This window comes from Heterodontus francisci, chromosome 36 (genome assembly GCF_036365525.1).
Source record: "Heterodontus francisci isolate sHetFra1 chromosome 36, sHetFra1.hap1, whole genome shotgun sequence".
Classification (NCBI taxonomy): domain Eukaryota; kingdom Metazoa; phylum Chordata; class Chondrichthyes; order Heterodontiformes; family Heterodontidae; genus Heterodontus; species Heterodontus francisci.
This window is the reverse complement of record NC_090406.1, coordinates 45,583,093-45,602,462: the sequence shown is the minus strand read 5'-3', so window position 1 is coordinate 45,602,462 and position 19,370 is coordinate 45,583,093. Positions and strand designations below refer to the sequence as shown.

The 19,370-nt window shown below is 43.8% G+C and overlaps 1 protein-coding gene across 1 annotated transcript in view; it reads right to left on the bottom strand.

The window, feature by feature from the left end:
* Nucleotides 1–19,045, bottom strand: part of LOC137351465 (uncharacterized) — a gene marked incomplete at its 3' end in the record, with an annotated part of 30,196 nt that extends 11,151 nt beyond the window's left edge. The window contains exons 1-14 of the mRNA XM_068015915.1: nucleotides 18,817–19,045; nucleotides 18,114–18,292; nucleotides 17,944–18,041; nucleotides 17,731–17,864; nucleotides 17,458–17,647; nucleotides 17,171–17,318; nucleotides 16,972–17,044; nucleotides 16,739–16,846; nucleotides 4,160–4,283; nucleotides 3,381–3,576; nucleotides 3,075–3,277; nucleotides 2,809–2,903; nucleotides 352–709; nucleotides 54–227 (exon numbers count right to left, since the gene is read on the bottom strand). Coding sequence (XP_067872016.1) covers nucleotides 54–227; nucleotides 352–709; nucleotides 2,809–2,903; nucleotides 3,075–3,277; nucleotides 3,381–3,576; nucleotides 4,160–4,283; nucleotides 16,739–16,846; nucleotides 16,972–17,044; nucleotides 17,171–17,318; nucleotides 17,458–17,647; nucleotides 17,731–17,864; nucleotides 17,944–18,041; nucleotides 18,114–18,292; nucleotides 18,817–19,045 — 2,309 coding nt within the window. The remainder of the gene's footprint in view (nucleotides 1–53; nucleotides 228–351; nucleotides 710–2,808; nucleotides 2,904–3,074; nucleotides 3,278–3,380; nucleotides 3,577–4,159; nucleotides 4,284–16,738; nucleotides 16,847–16,971; nucleotides 17,045–17,170; nucleotides 17,319–17,457; nucleotides 17,648–17,730; nucleotides 17,865–17,943; nucleotides 18,042–18,113; nucleotides 18,293–18,816) is intronic.
* Nucleotides 19,046–19,370: the final 325 nt, after the last annotated feature.

Genomic DNA, 19,370 nt, shown 5'->3' with positions numbered 1-19,370 from the left:
GAATCCTACTAAATGGTTCATCAAATGCAGGTATCGGTTTTTATGAGGCTGACTTAATCAAAGGCTGTGGCTTCCCAAACATCTGACCTCGGTGACAGATTTTACAGAAGTCAACCACATCCTTATGCAGCTTCAACCAGTTAAAATGCATCATTACCCTAGCCTGAGTCTTCTGAACACCCAAATGACCTACGACTGGAATCTCATGGGCAATTCTCAAACTTTCACTGCGGTGGCAATGACGGAAAACAATTTGATGAACTACAGCACAATCCTCATCAACGGGCCTCTGGGGAAGTCTTCACTTCCTCATCAAAATGTCATGTTTAACATAATCACAGGGTCATTTACAGCCTCTGCCTCAGAACATGTGCCTGAGACAAGCACCTCAAATCAGGGTCTGACTGTTGTGCCTCAACCAAGGAAGATCTGCTGAGCAATTCACCAATGTTAGCCTTGGAGACTTTAACACCAACATCCCCATCCAAATCCTTGATAAAGGATTCAGCCAACCAACCATCCCTATTGTTCTCCACAACTATTGAATCCATAGCATCTTGTTTAATCCTATGAGTCTGGGACCCAGTCACAACACAATCTGGGAATAGTCCAGGAAATTCTTCCTGCAAGACTCCAGTTGCTGCAGCCTCAGCTGGCTTCCCCGAAACCACTGAAGACGCCGATACTTTATCCCCAGCCAAGTCATTTCCTAGCAAAATATCCATACCTTCAATAGGCAAACTATGGATGTCCAATCTCTCTACACCTCCATCCCCCACCAGGGCAGTTTGAGGGCTCTCTGGTTCTTCCTTGAACAGAGGCCCAACCAGTCACCATTCACCACCTCCATCCTCTGCATGGCTGAATTTGTTCCCACATTGAACAACTTCTCCTTCAATTCCACTCACTTCCTTCAAGTAAAAGGTGTTGCTATGTGTCCACGCATGGGTCCTAGTTATGCCTGTCTTTTTGTGGGATATGTCGAACATTCCTTGTTCCAGTCCTACTTCGGCCCCCTCTCCCAACTCTTTTTCCAGTACATTGATGTATCGGAGCTGTTTCCTGCTCCCGCCCGGATCTAGAAAACTTTATCAACTTTGCTGCTAATTTCCACCCTTCTCTCACCTTTACATGCTCCATCTCCAACACTTCCCTTCCCTTCCTCGACTTCTCTGTCTCCATCTCTGGGGATAGTTTGTCTACTAATATTCATTATAAGCCCACCGACTCTCACAGCTACCTCGAATACACTTCTTCACAGCCTGCCTCCTGTAATGACTGCATTCCATTCTCCCAGTTTCTCCGTCTCCGATGCATCTGCTCTGATGATGCTACCTTCCATGACAATACTTCTGATATGTCTTCCTTTTTCCTCAACCAAGGATGCACCCCCATCCACCCCCACTGTGGTTGACCGGGCCCTCAACTGTGTCCGGTCCATTTCCTGCACCTTTACCCTCACCGCTTCCCCACCCTCCCAGAACCACGACAGGGTTCCCCTTGTCCTCACTTTCCACCCCACCAGCCTCCATATCCAAAGGATCATCCTCCGCCACTTACGCCACATCCAGCGTGATGCCACTACCAAACACATCTTCCCCTCCCTACCCATCAGCATTCCGAAGGGATTGTTCCGTCTGCGACACCCTTGTCCACTCCTCCATTACCCCCACCACCTTGTCCCCTTCCCACGACACCTTCCCCTGTAATTGCAGTCGGTGTAATACCTGCCCATTTACCTCCTCTCTCCTCACTATCCAAGGCCCCAAATACTCCTTTCAGGTGAAGCAGTGATTTACTTGTACTTCTGTCAATTTAGTATACTATATTCGCTGCTCACAATGTGGTCTCCTCTACATTAGGGAGACCAAATGCAGATTTGGTGACCGCTTTGCGGAACACTTCCACTCAGTCCGTAAGCATGTCCCCGAGTGTCCGGTTGCTGGCCAATTCAACATCCACCCCCCACCCGCTCTCATGCTCAAATCTGTCTCCTGGGATTGCTGCAGTGTTCCAGTGAACATCAACGCAAGCTCGAGGTACAGCACCTCATTTACCGATTTGTTTTTCTTTTTTTCTTTTTCCTTTTTTATTTGGTTATTTTATTTTAGTTTGTTTAGTTGTTTAGTTTGTTTCGACTGTGCCTACCCACTGTTTTGGTTTCTTTTAATGTTAGTGCTTTGTGCTTTACAGTCATTCACACCCTCTCTGTCCTAACGCTTTGTCTTTCAGCACACCATTAACAAACATTTCTCTTTGTTCCATGATCTTCTGGTCAGCTATTCTCTCTGACCCTGTTCTAGCAACATTTTCTCCTTTGTAATCTCGATCCCCAATCCTGCTTTACTTGCTGAAAATCTTTTACATTTCTAATATTTGTCAGTTCTGATGAAGGATCACTGACTTGAAACGTTAACTCTGCTTCTCTCTCCACAGATGCTGCCAGACCTGCTGAGAATTTTGAGTATTTCTTGTTTTTATTTAAGAATTGACATGCCTGTCTCACCTGACAAATGTGGGCATAGATCACCCTCAAACAAAAAACTTATATAGTTTTCTGCAACCTGATTCACTCTAACAGTGAATGTTGGGGAAACTACCTGCTTGTTGTGAATGTTACCCGCTTGGACAATATTTCCTGGGGGAAGCCCCTTTTGACTGTACACATGCAAAGGGCTGTTTTTCCACTTCCAACACTCAGCCTGCATATGTCCTATTTATCACAAAAATATCATCCCAGTCTCCTCGAATGAAACTTGTCCTTCGGGATTTCTCTTTTACTTATCTGAGGAGTGCCTGTGTCTTTACCTTTGTCATTTTTCTCAATGGAATCAAATCTCTTTTCATTATCAAAATTCCGATCCCTCCAATTTCTCTGGATTTTCTGGCCTGTGACTACTGTTCTTGTGAATCAATTCATAATCATCTGCCACTATTGCAGCTTTTATTTTCCAAATGTTATGTTCTTCTAAGTGGGCCCTTATTCCCGAATAGACACTATTTTTGAATTCTTCCATCGGAATCACTTCCCTCAGGCTCTCAAAGTCTTTACAACTTGTATCGATCTATACCACCTGTCAAATACCATTTCCTTTTCTCTCACAAATTCTACTTTTGTCTGGCCCTGATTCCTTTTGAAATTTCTAAGTTTCTGTCTGTAGACCTCGGGTACCAACTCATAGGCATAGAGAACAACATTCTTTGCTTTGTTATTGTCTTGTAAATGCTCTTCTGAAAGAGATGAGTGCATCTCCAAAGTTTTCTCTATGAAAACACTCTAGGAGCATTGTCCAAGATGATTTAGGCCAATTCAAATTCATGGCAATTTTTTCAAATGACACAAAGTACATTTCTGCTCCCTCCTCACTAAATTTAGGTACCAAGCGAATATTCTTTGTCCAAAGAAAACTACGAGGCATTTGCTCTGGGACATCCTCACCTTTGACCTCCAATACACGTTCATGGACTTTGAGCTTTTCCCTTTTGTTATAGACAGATGGGAGTTGATAGGGTTTCCTCTTTTTCCACCTCTCAACTGACCAAAGACAGCTTTTTTTTTTAACATTGTTTTCACCCCTGAGTGTTTTAATGAGTCAACAAACAGACAAATGACAGGTTTTTTCATAAGTTTAAAAGAAAGATCAATGTTTATTGTCCAGCACCCGAAAATATATGCAACTTCACCTACTCTCACAGGCGTACAGATACAAACACACAGGAAAAAATAGAGATTAAACATTAACATGCATTTGGGCCTGATGGTTTTCAAAAGAGTTCACTGTGGAACTTACTTTTTTTCTGGGGCGAAGACTTGAAATGGTGCAGGCCTTTTTTTCCTTTTTCTCTGGTTCACTGAAAGAAAAACTCCGATGGTTCAGGAGGATGGATGCGTTGTTGCAGTCTTCTCTTGTTATATCTCAGTCACAGTTCAATGGCGAAAGCCTGGTTTGATTGCTCAGGTAGGGAGCTCAAGGCCAACTTCAGTTTCTGCTTACATGTTGTTTAAAGATGGTGGTTTTAGGCAGGGTCCTTCCGCTTCACTGGAATAGATGAAATTCTAATTTTTGAGCTAATAACTGAATTAAAACCAACACTGATTCTGCTCCAACTGTTCCAGAATGTGCTGCCACTTCATTTGTGCTCTACCATCACCGGTCACAATCCTTTCTCCTGATTGGTCAGTTTGAATCTGGGTCGCTTTGCATGCCTCAAGTCTGTTTGGGATTGTTTCATTGGTTCATTATATAGTTTATAATTTCTCCTTGCGTGAGTGTGACACCTCCCTGCAAAAAGGGAAAAAGTGAAATTCCTTGGTATATAATTTTTTTTAGAAAGAAGGAAAAGTAAACAAACATCTACATGCCTTCATACACATGCACTCTTCAGGGTCACTGTAAACTTCCACGGTTTACTGGTGGCATGTTGTCTGTTGAAATTCTGGACAGAGTGTCCGCAATGACATTGTTTTTTCCAGTTATGTGGATGACTTTGAAGTTAAACGGTTGGAGGAGTAAACTCCCTCTGAACAGCCCGCTGTTGTTAACTTTAAATTTCTCGAGGAAAGTTAGTGGATTGTGGTCAGTGAATATTAATATGTCCCTGTGTCCGTCACATAGAAACATAGAAAATAGGAGCAGGAGTAGGCCATTCGGCCCTTTGAGCCTGTTTTGCCATTCATTATGATCATGGCTGATCATCCAACTCAGTAACCTGTTCCCACTTTCGCCCCATACCCTTTGATCCCTTTAAACCCAAGAGCTATATCTCACTGCTTCTTGAAAACATACAATGCTTTGGCCTCAACTGCTTTCTGTGGTAGCGAATTGCACAGTCTCACCACTCTCTGGGTGAAGAAATTTCTCCTCATCTCAGTGCTGAAAGGTTTACCCCATATTCTGAGACTATGACCCCTGGTTCTGGACTCCCCCACCATCGGGAATATCCTTCCTGCATCTAACCTGTCAAGTCCTGTTAGGATTTTATAGGTTTCTATGTGATTCCCCCCTCACCCTTCTGAACTCCAGAGAATATAATCCTAACCGACTCAATCTCTCCTCATACGTCAGTCCGGCCATCCCAGGAATCAGTCTGGTAAACCTTCACTGCACTCCCTCTATAGCAAGAACATCCTTCCTCAGATAAGGAGACCAAAACTGCACACAATATTCCAGGTGTGGCATCACCAAGGCCCTGTATAATTGAAGCAAGACAACCCTGCTCCTGTACTCAAATCCTCTCACTATGAAGGCCAACATACCATTTGCCTTTTTTACCGCCTGTTGGACCTGCATGCTTACCTTCAGCAACTGGTGTACGAGAACACCCAGGTCTCGTTGCATATTCCCCTCTCAGTTTATAGCCATTCAGATAATAATCTGCCTTCCTGTTTTTGCTACCAAAGTGGATAACTTCACATTTATCCACATTACACTGCATCTGCCATGCATTTGCCCACTCACTCAACTTGTCCAAATCACCTTAAGCCTGTTTGCATCCTCCTCACAACTCACCCTCCCACCCAGTTTTGTGTCATCTGCAAATTTGGAGATATTACTTTTAGTTCCCTCATCTAAATCATTAATATATATTGTGAATAGTTGGGGTCCTAGCACAGATCCCTGCGGTACCCCACGAGTCACTGCCTGCCATTCGGAAAATGATCCATTTATCCCTACTCTTTGTTTCCTGTCTGCCAACCAATTTTCTGTCCATTGCAATACACTACCGCCAATCCCATGCGCTTTAATTTTACACGTGTGTCTCTTATGTGGGACTTTGTTGAAAGCCTTCTGAAAGTCCAAATAAACCACATCCATTTGCTCCCCCTCATCAACTCTACTAGTTACATCCTCGAAGAATTCTAGTAGATTTGTCAAGCATGATTTCCCTTTCATAAATCCATGCTGACTCTGCCCGATTCTATCACTGTTCTTCAAGTGCTCTGCTATAAAATCTTTGATAATGAACTCTAGAATTTTCCCCACTACCGACATCAGGCTGACTGGTCTATAATTCCCTGCTTTCTCTCTACCTCCCTTTTTAAATAGTGGGGTTACATTAGCTCCCCTCCAATCTGTAGGAACTGTTCCAGAGTCTATAGAATCTTGGAAGATGACCACCAATGCATTCACTATTTCCTGGGCCACTTCCTTACATGCTCTGGGATGCAGACCATCAGGCCCTGGGGATTTATTGGCCTTCAATCCCATCAATTTCCCCAACACCATTTCTCTACTAATACTGATTTCCTTCAGTTCCTCCCTCTTACTAAGCCCTGTGTTCCCCAATATTTCTGGTATGATATTTGTGTCCTCCTTTGTGAAGACAGAACCAAAGTATGCATTTAGTTGGCCAGCCATTTCTTTATTGCCCATAATAAATTCCCATGTTTCTGCCTGTAAGCGACCTACATCTGTCTTCACCAATCTTTTTCTCTTCACATACCATTGAAACTTTTACAGTCAGTTTTTATGTTCTCTGTAAGCTTGCTCACGTACATTATTTTCCACTTCTTATTCAATCCCTTTGTCCTCCTTTGCTGAATTCTAAATGGCTTCCAATCCTCAGGTCTGTTTTTTCTGCCTCTTCCTTGAATCTAATGCTATCTCTAATTTCCTTTGTAAGCCATGGTTTGGCTACCTTTCCCGTTTTACTTTTGCGCCAGAAAGGAATAAATAATTGTTGCAGTTCATCCATACGCTCTTTAAATGTTTGCCATTGCCTATCCACTGTCATCCCTTTAAGTAGTGTTTCCCAATCCATCATAGCCAACTCGCACCTCATACCTTCATAGTTTCCATTACTAAGATTCAGTACCCTAGTCTGAGAATCAACTACATCACCCTCCATCTTGATGAAGAATTCTATCATATTATGGTTGCTCATCCCCAAGAGGTCTCACACCACTAGATTGTCAATTATTCCATGCTCATTACACAATACCCAGTCTGGGATGACATAGACCTCAAAATGTTGAAGGGCGAACAGAAGTCCCAAAGCTTCCTTTTCAATGGTGGAATATTTTCGCTGATGTTTATGTAACGTTTTAGATAGATAGCCAATTATTCTCTCAATACCCGACTCATCATCCTGGTGTAAGACTGCTCATAATCCCACATTGCTTGCGCCAATAGCCATCTTGAAGGATCTGTTAAAGTTTGGGGCTGCCAAAACGGGTTCATTTCTTAGAATAGCCTTCAATTTCTCAAAAGTCATTTGGCACAGTTCTGACCACACTACCTTGAAATTTTCTTTAACAAATTGCTCAACGGTGCAGCTGGCGTGCTGAAATTATGGACAAATTTCTATAGAATCCACACATCCCTAGCAATTGCATTATCTCTCTTTTGGTCTTGGGAATGGGAAAATCCATCAGGCCTTGTACTTCTGCTGCCCTTGGCAACACCTGACCTTAACCTACAACATGTCCCAAGCAGGTCACTTTGTCCTGAGCGAACTCGCTTTTGGCTAAATTGCAACTAAGTTAGCACTTTGTAGATCTTTGAATAACACCCTTAAGTGATTTAGGTGGTCTTCTCAGGTGTCACTATAGACCAGCAGGCCCTCAAGGTATAAAACACAGTTCCTTAAGCCAGCCACCGCTTGATTCATTCATCTTTGGAAAGTTGCTGGGGCATTCTTTAACCCGAATGGCATGACTTTACATTGGTATAGATCATCTGGCATTACAAAAGCTGAGATTTCCATAGCTTGGGTGGTCATGGGGCCTTGTCAGTACCCTTTTAATAAATCAGTTTTACAGATGTAAGTGAAGTTGTCTACCCAGTCAATACAATCTTCAATGCAAAGAATCAGGTACGAATCAGTTTGGGTCACTGCCTTAACGTTTCAATAGTCAATGCAGAGTGTCTTAGATCAGTTCAGCTCAGGAACTAATATAATCGGAGAACTCCAGCTGCTTTGACTAGTCTTTGTTAGGTCATTGTCTAATCTACATAGAATCTCCTCTCGGACTTGGGCCAATTTATCGGGGCTCAGACACAATGGATTGTGACTGAGGTGGGGTGCCCCCTACATCCACATTATGAATGGCCAAAGAGGTGCAACCCAGTTAGTCCCTACACACTTCCCCATACTCTCTTAGCCATGTTGTTAGGCCTTTCCTCTGCTCATCAGTTACATAATGGCTGCACAGTGGAGTAGTAGGCGAAGGTAGGTAGTGAGGGAGTCCCCAAAGCTATCCCCCTCTCAAACAGATATATCATTTTGAATAGTGTTGGGGGTGGGGGGGGGGGGGTTGGCCTCCCAGGGGAAAGCAGCAACAGCCAAGTTCGTGGCACCACGGATGGCTCTGCTGCACAGCCGGGGTGAAATGACTGGGAGAGCCATTGTGATAGGAGATCCAATTGCAAGGGGAACAGACAGGCATTTCTGTGGCCACAAACGAGACTCCAGGATGATATGTTGCCTCCCTGGTGCTAGGGTCAAGGATGTCTCAGAGTGGCTGCAGGACATTCTGAAGAGGGAGGGTGAACAGGCAGTGATCGTGGTACATGTCAGTACCAACGACGTAGGTAGAAAAAGGGATGAGGTCCTGCAAGATGAATTTAAGGAGTTAGGAGCTAAATTAAAAAGCAGGACCTCAAAGTTAGTAATCTCAGGATTACTTCCTTTGCCACGTGTTAGTGAGTATAGGAACAGGAGACTAGACCAGATGAATGTGTGGCTGGAGAAATGGTGCAGGAGGGAGGGATTTAGATTCCTGGGCCATCGGGACCGTTTCTGGGGAAGGTGGGACCTGTACAAGCGGGACGGATTACACCCAGGCAGAACTGGAACCGATGTCCTCGCAGGGGCATCTGCTAGTGCTGTTGGAGAAGATTTAAACTAGAATGGCAGGGGGATGGGAGGGGAGTGGGGAGACTGAGGAGGATATTTAGGAAGGACAGACAAAAAGGGAAGGGAGGTGGAGTAGTGTTGTTAGTAAAAGAGGAAATCAATACAATAGTGAGGAAGGATATTAGCTCAGAGAATCCTGATGTGGAATCTGTATGGGTGGAGATAAGAAACACCAAGGGGCAGAAAAAGTTGGGAGGGATTGTTTATAGACCCCCCCAAACAGCAGTAGTGATCTGGAGGATGGCATTAAACAGGAAATTAGAGACACATGTAATAAGGATGCAATTGTAATTATGGGTGAATTTAATCTACATATAGATTGGGCAAACCAAATTAGCAATAATACTGTAGAGGAGGAATTCCTGGAGTGCGTACGTGATGGTTTTTTTTGGTCCAATATGTTGAGGAACCAACTAGAGAACAGGCCATCCTAGACTGGGTATTGTGTAATGAGAAAGGATTCGTTAAAAATCTTGTTGTGCGGGATCCCTTGGGGAAGAGCGACCATAACATGATAGAATTCTTCATTAAGGTGGAGAGTGAGAGAGTTGATTCTGAGACTAGGGTTCTGAATCTAAATAAAGTAAATTACGAAGGTATGAGGCACGAGTTGGCTATGATAGATTGGGGAACATTACTTAAAGGTTTGACAGTGGATAGGCAATGGCTAGCATTTCAAGAGTGCATGGATGAATTACAACATTTGTTCATTCCTGTCCAAAAATAAAACAGGAAGGGTTCCTCAACCATGGTTTACAACAGAAATTGGAATAGTATTAGATCCAAGGAGGAGAAATATAAAATTGCCAGAACAAGCAGCAAACCTGAGGATTGGGAGCAGTTTAGAATTCAGCCAAGGAGGACAAAGGGATTAATTAAGAAGGGGAAAATAGAATATGAGAGTCAGCTTGCAGAGAACATAAAAACGGACTTTAAAAGCTTCTATAGATATGTGAAGAGAAAAAGTTTAGTGAAGACGAATGCGGGTCCCATAGTCAGAAACGGGGGAATTTATAATGGGGAACAAATAAATGGCAGACCAATTCAATACATACTTTGGTTCTGTCTTCACAGAGGAGGACAAAAATTACCTCCCAGAAATGTTGGGGAACATAGGATCTAGTGAGAAGGAGGAACTGTATGAAATCAGTATTCGTAGGGAAATGGTGTGTTGGGGAAATTGAAGGGATTGAAGGCTGATAAATCCCCAGGGTCTGATAATCTACATCCCAGAGTACTTAAGGAAGTGGCCCTTGAAATTATAGATGCATTGCTGCTCATTTTTCAAAATTCTATAGATTCTGGAACAGTTCCAATGGTTTGGAGGGCAGCTAATGTAATCCCACTATTTAAAAAAGGATGTAGAGAGAAAACAGGGAATTATAGATCAGTCAGCCTGACACCAGTAGTGGGGATAATGCTAGAGTCCATTATAAAAGATGTAATAGTAGAGTACTTGGAAAACAATGACAGGATCGGAAAAAGTCAACATGGATTTATGAAAGAGAAATCATGCTTGTCAAAACTACTGGAATTTTTTGAGGATGTAACTCGTAGAATAGATAAGGGAGAACCAATGGATGTGGTGTATTTGGACTTTCTGAAGGCTTTTGATAAGGTCCCACATAAGAGATTAGTGTGCAAAATCAAAGCACATGGGATTGGGGGTAAGGTACTGACCTGGATAGAGAACTGGTTGGCAGACAAAAAACAAAGAGTAGGAATAAATGGGTCTTTTTCCAAGTGGCAGGCAGTGACTAGTGGGCTGACGGAGGGATCAGTGCTGGGACCCCAACTATTCACAATGATCTAGATGAGGGAATTAAATGCAATATGTCCAAGTTTGCAGACGACACAAAGCTGGATGGAAATGTCAGCTATAAGGAGGATGCAGAGAAGCTTCAGTGTGATTTGGACAGGTTGAGTGAATGGGCAAATACGTGGCAGATGCAGTATAATGTGGATAAATGTGAGGTTATCCACTTTGGTGGCAAAAACAGAAAGGCAGATTATCTGAACGGCGATAGATTGGTAAAGGGGGAGGTGCAGCGAGACCTGGGTGTCCTTGTGCACCAGTCACTGAAAGTAAGCATGCAGGTGCAACAGGCAGTTAAGAAGGCAAATGGTATGCTGGCCTTCATAGTGAGACGATTCCAGTACAGGAGCAAGGATGTCTTGTTGCAATTATACAAGGCCCTTGGTGAGACCACATCTGGAGTATTGTGTGCAGTTTTGGTCTCCTTATCTGAGGAAGGATATTCTTGCTATGGAGGGAGTGCAGCGAAGGTTCACCAGACTGATTCCTGGGATAGCAGGACTGATGTATGAAGAGACCTTGGGTCAATGAGGCTTGTATTCGTGAGAGTTTAGAAGAATGAGAGAGGATCTACAAAACCTACACAATTCTAACAGGACTGGATAGACTAGATGCAGAAAGGATGTTCTTGATGGTGGGGGAGTCCAGTACCAGGGGTCAGAGTGTAAGGATAAGGGTTGAGCCATTTAGGACTGAGATGAGGGATTTCTTCACCCAGAGAGTGGTGAACCTGTGGAATTCTGTACCACAGAAAGCAGTTGAGGCCAAATCATTAAATATTTTCAAGAAAGTGTTCTATGTAGTTCTTAGGGCTAATGGGATCAAGGGATACAGGGAGAAAGCGGGAACAGGTTGCTCAGTTTGGATGATCAGCTATGATCGTATTAATGGCGGTGCAGGCTCAAAAGGCCGAATGGCGTACTCTTGCTCCTATTTTTCTGTATTTCTATTTCTATGTTTCTATAATTAACTAATGTGTTTAGCCCCCCTAAGATTTCTGTGTTGGCTAGTTTCACAGTAGGGAGTTCAATCTGAGAATTTTTCAGGTCCACTTCTACCCCAGCTGCTCCTCACTATTGTTTCCATCCTCAACTGTCCTCACTACCGGGTACACATTGTTACGACCAGGAAAGAAAGGGGTCTAGGGTTCCCTCTCAGCCTTCACCTGGTCTTACGATACCAGGATTTAATTTTAAACACACCGTTTTGTTTTTTTCGCTCCCCTTTAGTGAATCCTTGTTCACTAATTTCTAATTATGAGGCAAAGAAACTAGCCAGTCAGGTTTTTTTTGGCTTAAAGAAAAAAAGCTTGAACTTTATTAAAATTAAACTCTAATTTGGTTAACACCTACGGATACGCGACGCGCCCACGCTAACATGCATATGCAATACACACATACAGATAGAGACAGAAAGTACAGAAGAAATAAAGTGGAAAAGTTTGAGGCAATATCTGAAGATGGTTTTAGTTACTGCTCTTCGAGCTCGCTGTAAAGTCCTTGATTGTAGGTAGGTCTTGCTTTTCGTTGGATCCCAGTATTCTTCTTAAACTTTATTCAATGTCGGAGACTTTTCTCTCTTGAAGTTCATGTGTCCTCAGTGGGGCCAGAGGCTTGTGAGCAAGAGATGGGAGCAGACAGGAGAGGTCTTCTCACTCCGAGAGCAGACAGCCTTTCCCAGTTCAATCTCTTTGTACAATTCAGAAAAACCCTGGTTGCCAAGCAGGTTAGTCATGTGACTAGTTGTTTTGACCACATCCGTTTGTGGATTTTCTTATCTCAGCCGACTCTGGAATGTCTCTTCTTACACACAATACCTGGTGCTCAAAGTCCATTGTGGGTTAAATTGGAGCAGGGAATAGCCCCTTTGTCCCTCCAAGCACTGTCTGTTAGTATGCAAATGTTTTTCATGCAATTCTGGCAGCCCTTGTAACAGGCCTTCTCCTTCCCAGCAACAATTTGAAATTTATGGCTGTATGGTGAAATTAATATGCCTCATTCTTGGCAGGTGGGGGCCCAACATGACAATATTCACTACTTTGTCTTCATGATAGTATTTCTTTAAACTGTTTTGTGGCACAGCCGTTGTTACTTTCTCCGGTCAGGGGTCTTGATCAGGTAATTGACCTCACTGATCTTTCTCCCCACGCAGTACAGGCCACTAAATCTAGCTTTCAGGAGTTTGCCCAGTAACAGCAACAACACCAGGACCTGATCCCCTGCTTTGAATGTCCAAGCCTCAGCATGTCTGTCTGCCTGTCTTTTCATGATCTGCTGGGAGGCTTTAAGGTGTTCCTTAGCCCCAGAATATGCTTTAAAGAGTCTCTTGTGAAAGGCTGATACATAATTCAATAACCAGGTTTCCTCCCTTTGATCCAGAAGCTTTTCTTTGATCAGCTTAAGGGGGCCTCTTACCTCATGCGTTTTGACCAGTTTGAACAGACTGAAGCCCATCGATTCATTGGGTGAATCCCTCATGGCGAACAGCAGAAAAGCTAACACCTTGTCCAAGTCATGGGGGTATTCACAGCAGTAGGCTCTGATCATTGCTTTCTTTTTAATCTACAATTTTTTTAAATGTTTCAATAATATGTTTGATCGACTCAGGCCGTTTCAGGCATGAGAAAAAAAAATTAAAGGACTCGGGTTCGGGTTGGCTGTGGTTGTGTCAGGCTCAGGTCCTATTTTAATTTTATACCCAAGCCAGGCTTTACCATTGAATGTCAAGGGGATGGTTTGATTCTCTCTTGTTGCAGATGGTCATTGCCTGGCACTTGTGTGGTATGCAGGTTACTTGCTACTTATCAGCCCAAGCCTGGATATTGCCTAGGTCTTGCTGCATTTCTACACAGACTATTTCAGTAACTGAGTCGTCGCGAATGGTGCTGAACATCGCACAATCATCAGCGACCATGCCCACTTATGACCTTATGTTTGAAGACAGCTCATTGATGAAGCAGCTGAAGATGGTTGGGTCTAGAACACTACCCTGAGGAACTCCTGCAGTGATGTCTTGAAGCGAAGATGATTGACCTGCAACAACTACAACCATCTTCCTTTGCACTAGCTACGACTCCAACTAGCGGAGAGTTTTCCCTGATTCCCATTGACCTCTGTTTTGCTCAGGCTCCTTGATGCCATTCTTGGTCAAATGCTGCCTTGATGTCAAGAGCAGTCACTCACCTCGTGAGTTTAGCTCTTTTGTCCATGTTTGAACCAAGGCTGTAACGAGGTCTGGAGCTGAGTGGCCCTGACAGAACGCAAACGGAGCATCACTGAGCAGGTTATTGTTGAGCAAATGCCGCTTGATAGCACTGTTAATGACACCTTCCATCACTTTACTGATGATTGAGAGTAGACAGGGCAGTAATTAGCCAGGTTGGATTTGTCCTGCTTTTTGTGTACAGGACATACTTGGGCAATTTTCCACATTGCTAGGTAGATGCCAGTGATGTAGCTGTACTGGAACAGCTTGGCTAGGGGTTCAGCCAGGTCTTCAGTATTGTTGCTGGAATGTTGCCAGAGCCCATAACCTTTGCAGTATCTAGTGCCTTTAATTGTTTCTTGATATCACACAGTGAATCGAATTGACTGAAGCCTGGCATCTGTGATGCTGTGGACTTCAGGAGATGGCAGAGATGGATTATCCACTCGGCTCTTCTGGCTGAAGATTATTGCAAATGCTTCAGCCTTATCTTTTGCACTGATGTGCTGGGCTTCCCCCATCAGTGAGGATGGGGGATATTTGTGGAGCCACCTCCTCCTGTTAGTTGTTTAATTGTCCACCATCATTCATGACTGCATATGGCAGAACTCAGATCTAATCCATTAATTATGGGATTGCTTAGCTCTGGCTATCGTATGCTGCTTATGCAGTTTGGCACATAAGTAGTCCTGGGTTGTAGCTTCACCAGGTTGACACCTCAGTTTGAGGTATGCCTGGTGATGCTCCTGGTATGCCTTCCTGCACTCTCCATTCGACCAGGGTTGGTCTTCTGGCTTGATGCTAATGGTAGTGTGGGGGAATATGCTGGGCCATGAGGTTATAGATTTGGGGGGGGGGGGGGGGGGGGGGGGGGAGGGGAGAAGAGGAGGAGGAGAAAAGAAAAAAGAAAGAAAAGTACAATTCTGCTGCTGATGGATCACAGCGCCTCATGGCTGCCTAGTTTTGAATTACTTGATCTATTCAAAATCTATCCCATTTAGCACAGTGGTGGTACCACACAACATGGGAGGGTAACCTCAATGTGAAGACAGGACTTTATCTCCAGAAGGAATTTGCAGTGGTCATTCCTACCAATATGGTCATGGACAGATGCATCTGCAACAGACAGATTGAGGATGAGGTCTGTTATATTTTTTTCCCCTTTTGTTGGTTCCCTTGTTACCTGCTGCAGCCCCAGTCTCACAGATACATCCCAACTGAATGGCTTGCTCAGCTAGTGTCGAGTCAACCAGATTACTACGATTGGGAGTAATATAAACCAGACCACGTCAGAACAGCATTAGTAAACTTTTGTTTTTTAAAAAAATTATTATGTCCATTAGACTTGCTTTTTCATGCCAGATTTGTTTGAATTCAAATTCCATTTTGTGCCTTGGTGTGATTTGAACCCCCTAACCCCTGAGCAATATGCTATGTTACTAGCTCAGTGACAATACCACTACATCACCTCCCCCATTCAGCATACATTTATCCAAGGAAAAGCTGAATTAGGCAAGGGAAGAGTTTTCAGCTTATGGAATTTGCACTTCAATCCATGACAAAAACACTCCAAAGAGGAAACAAACGAGGGTGAGAAAAATACAGAGGCTGGGTTTGGGTGATACACCATTTTGCCAGTACAGTTACTTCTGAAATTGGAGGGATATTTCAAACCTCCAGTTGCAGAATTCTCACCACACCACCACAAAAAAAAAGTGTAAACACAAGCTGGATGTTTACAAACATTGTTAGATCCTCTACCCAAAAGTAGATCTAAGAGTTGCCAGTCTGACAGTTATGGCAAAGATCTTAAAGCAGGTAACCAAGAGATAAATGTTCTTCACTGTAATGCTCGGAGAATGAATATCTTCAGACTAAGCTTCTAAATGAAGAACCTTCCAGCCCGGAGGGAGGAGGCTCTGCAACAAGAGCCAAAAGATGCATAATGCCCAAGTCCATGATTTGACTCCTTACTTCCAAGATCCCTTTCCAAATTTATCCAATACTTGGCATGATACTGAAGCAAGGAGTCAGGTGCCACTGAGGAATCATGGGGCAATGGCCTGGTTTCAAACAGCATTTAGATTCTAAAATCACATGTTCAATTTTGTTCAGTGAATTAATTCTTTTTATTTGCACAAGTTACCAAAATACTGAGTATGAGATCACACAGCACAGCTCCAGCTATTCTACACCATGTCAGCTTAAAACCCAGAATGGACCACCCTTGATATTTGTGCTTTATTATGTGATCTGGAGCCCACTATTTCCAATTAACTGCAGCCAGCTGCTTTTCAGCATTTTAAAATTAATGCCAGATTAATAACAGTTATATACTCCAGCAATTGGCAAAGTCACAGGTAGAGGTGGTGCACTGGGATGTTGAAAAAGCAAGTCAAAGAAAAAAAAAAGTCACTGTAGCCAAAAGGATGAATCCCAAAGTTAACTGGATTTACATCCAAAAAAGAAAAACTCCCAAATTCTGATCATTCCCACCACTGGAAGTTTTCCATTGCTACAAGTCCTTGAAAACCAGTCTGCTGTTCAATGCCAAGTGAGTGATATTTACTTAAGGCCCAAGTAATAAGCAAATACACAAAAAGGCACATTTCAGTCCATTAGGTTTATTTCTGTTCAAGGTCTACAGTTCAATCTCATTACATTGGGAAGAAGCAGCTCTGGTTTCCTCAGTCTGTACACTGCAGCCATCAGCATCACCACCAACAGGGACAGAGACACCAGCATAAACCCAATGGCTGCTCCATTCAGAGGAGATCTAACAACATCTAAAATGGGAGACAAGGAGAAATTTCCAGATATTTGGAAAGGTTCAGTGGCCTATTGAAAGACAACACTTACCATTCTCTTGCAGCAGCTTCTTAAACTGGCTCGTATCTTCCAGGAAAATGATGGGACCAGGGGCACTCACCAAGGTTCCCTCATGGTGGTTTGCACTCCTGCGTCTCTCTATTGGAGAAGCACATTAGTAGTTAGCCTCAACCTGCTCCCATAACTGATGAGGATACTTCTCAGGAGAAAATTCTGTAGCTTTTCACTGGAGGTATGTTGAAACTAGAGCAAGAGGAACTCACTTGTGTCACATTTGGCTGTACAGTCATCCTGAGCAGAGGGAAAGCAAACTTCAGCACTGCAGTGCAAGTAAACCTAGGAGAGAAAAAAAAAAAAAAAGTTATTTAGGGAGAGATTCATGTAGAGAGGAGCTGGGCTGTTATACAGAAGGAGCCAGTAAAGGGTTTCAGTGGCTTCAACTCCTTGCTGCAGTTTGGTTACCTTTCCAGAGAGAGGCTGTTCAGAATCTTCATGCAGGAAAACAAAAGTCTTCACTTCAAACCGCTTGTGATGGGTTGGAAATTTCAAGCCAGAAAACATATCCACTGTGTGTAGGAGAGTCTGGTAGTCATCACCCACATAGGGACACCTGCAATACAGGAGGGTCAGTTAGCAAACAGAAGCTCTGAAGCCAATTTCCCCTCCTGTTGACACTACATTTTCCTACCAAAACAGAAGTTTTCACCCAATATCCAAGAAAGGCCACCCCTTCAATTCAGACTCCTTACCCATCCACCAGTAGACTCCATTGCACCTCATGGAGTGGGTCTGGGACAGGAGTTGCCCAGCAGTCACGCAACTTCAGCACAATCATTGGGTCAGTGCGATCCTTCACACGAACCTCGACAAACACTGGGTCCTGGAGGAAACTCTGAATGGGGTAGTCACTAACCACATACCAGGATCTGTAATTACCACCTGAAAAGCAGATACAAGAACCAGTCACTCTGCATGGATACCTTCCCAATGCTTCCTTTCACCATTACCCTGGGTGGTTATACCTTTTGCAATTCGCAGTTCCAGTTTCAGAATCCCATCTTCAGAAGCTGGAGGTGGTGGAGGAGCTGTGTAAACTGTGACATTGATTTGTAAGCCAGTCTCTTGCCTCCCTTTGTACTTGCACTGGACATGCAGGCTGCAGAGAAACACAAGTAGGTCCAGCTTCATTCAGCAACACTTCCCTCCAAACCCAACACCTCACACCATACCCCTACCTGAAGGTGCTGTCCCGGGTTATTGAGCCCAGTTTCCCAGTCTGAATCATCCTCTTGCCCAAGACATCAGTTTCATATACCAAGGTCCCATTCTCCTCCTGCAATGAGGAGGGGGTTTAAATAGGGAGCTACTTCATTCATCTGGAGAATACTGGATCTTCAATACTCACCCACTTGATCGAACCACAGGAGGTAATTGGGAAGCGGAAGGTCACAAGCTGGGCAGTGGTTAGTTTAGGCCTGCACTCAGCTGCTTGTCCATCTTTCACATACAGGGATGACAGGTTGAGGGCAGGACGGGTCAGGTTCCTGGAGATCACTAGGAGGAACTGACCATCTGCTGTGCACACTGCAAAAGAGGAAAGACATACAACCCAAATGCACCAACCAGTAAACTTGTGTCCAGATAAATAAACACCAACACAGACTCCTCAGAAAGGGACGAACATGCTCGACTAACCTCCAAGGAAGAAACATCCCAAGTGGATGGTGGGAAGCCAATGTATTGTGTCCAGGCTTCCAAGAGGCATTATTCAGAGTCCAAGAGGAAATGTGATTGTATAAACCCAGCAATTAAAAACTGAAGAGGAAAACCTGCTCACTTGGCATCATTCAGACAGGAGAAACTGAGAAAGAGTTAGTACAGAACTCAATTAGCCCATTTTAAGAAAGGAAGTTCTGCATGTTCACCAGGTGAAAGATAGTGAACATGAACATTTCAGTAATAGGTATTAAAGATTTGAAGTCTCAGATGTCGAATAGCCATTTCCCATCACACAATGACAAATCTGTGGACTATTTCCTGATCAAGTTAGTTTCTCCTCCTCTCTCCCTACAAGTATTGCCTCTGGAATCGGGGAGAGGGTTTGTTACCTGGGCTGTTTCTCAGGCTGTAGAAACAGGGATGGACAGCGGAGCTCCGCGGATCAAAGCAGCAGCCCTGGCTGGTGCAGTCACTGCTGCTAATCCCGGGGTGACCACACTCAAACCTCCAGTCTGCCTCTGTGACACAAACATCATCCCCGGGGAGGAGCGGCTGGGCTGACAGCAAGGAGAGCCCGGCCAAGAAGCAGAGAGAACGACAAACCAGCCAACGTCCCATCCCGGTTACTGAAGCAGCATAATCATTTCTCCCAACACCAGCCCGTTTTATAGCCGGGAATTGGAGGCGGCTTCCTGTTCCACGGGTTTTTGCATTTCTGATAAACTCTAACATTAATTGTCTGGTTTGATGAATTCTCTAATGAACTCGTCTGGGAATAGGCGACATATCTAGCAATTGATTGATCTAGTGCTGTGTGAATGCGCTCAATCAATCCCTCAACATTGCTGTTCCTGATAACGTCGATTCCAGATAATGACCATTAGAATTCAGGTCTTTAACAATTTCGGCAGGAGCTTCACTCCCAATGTACCGGCTTTGAGCA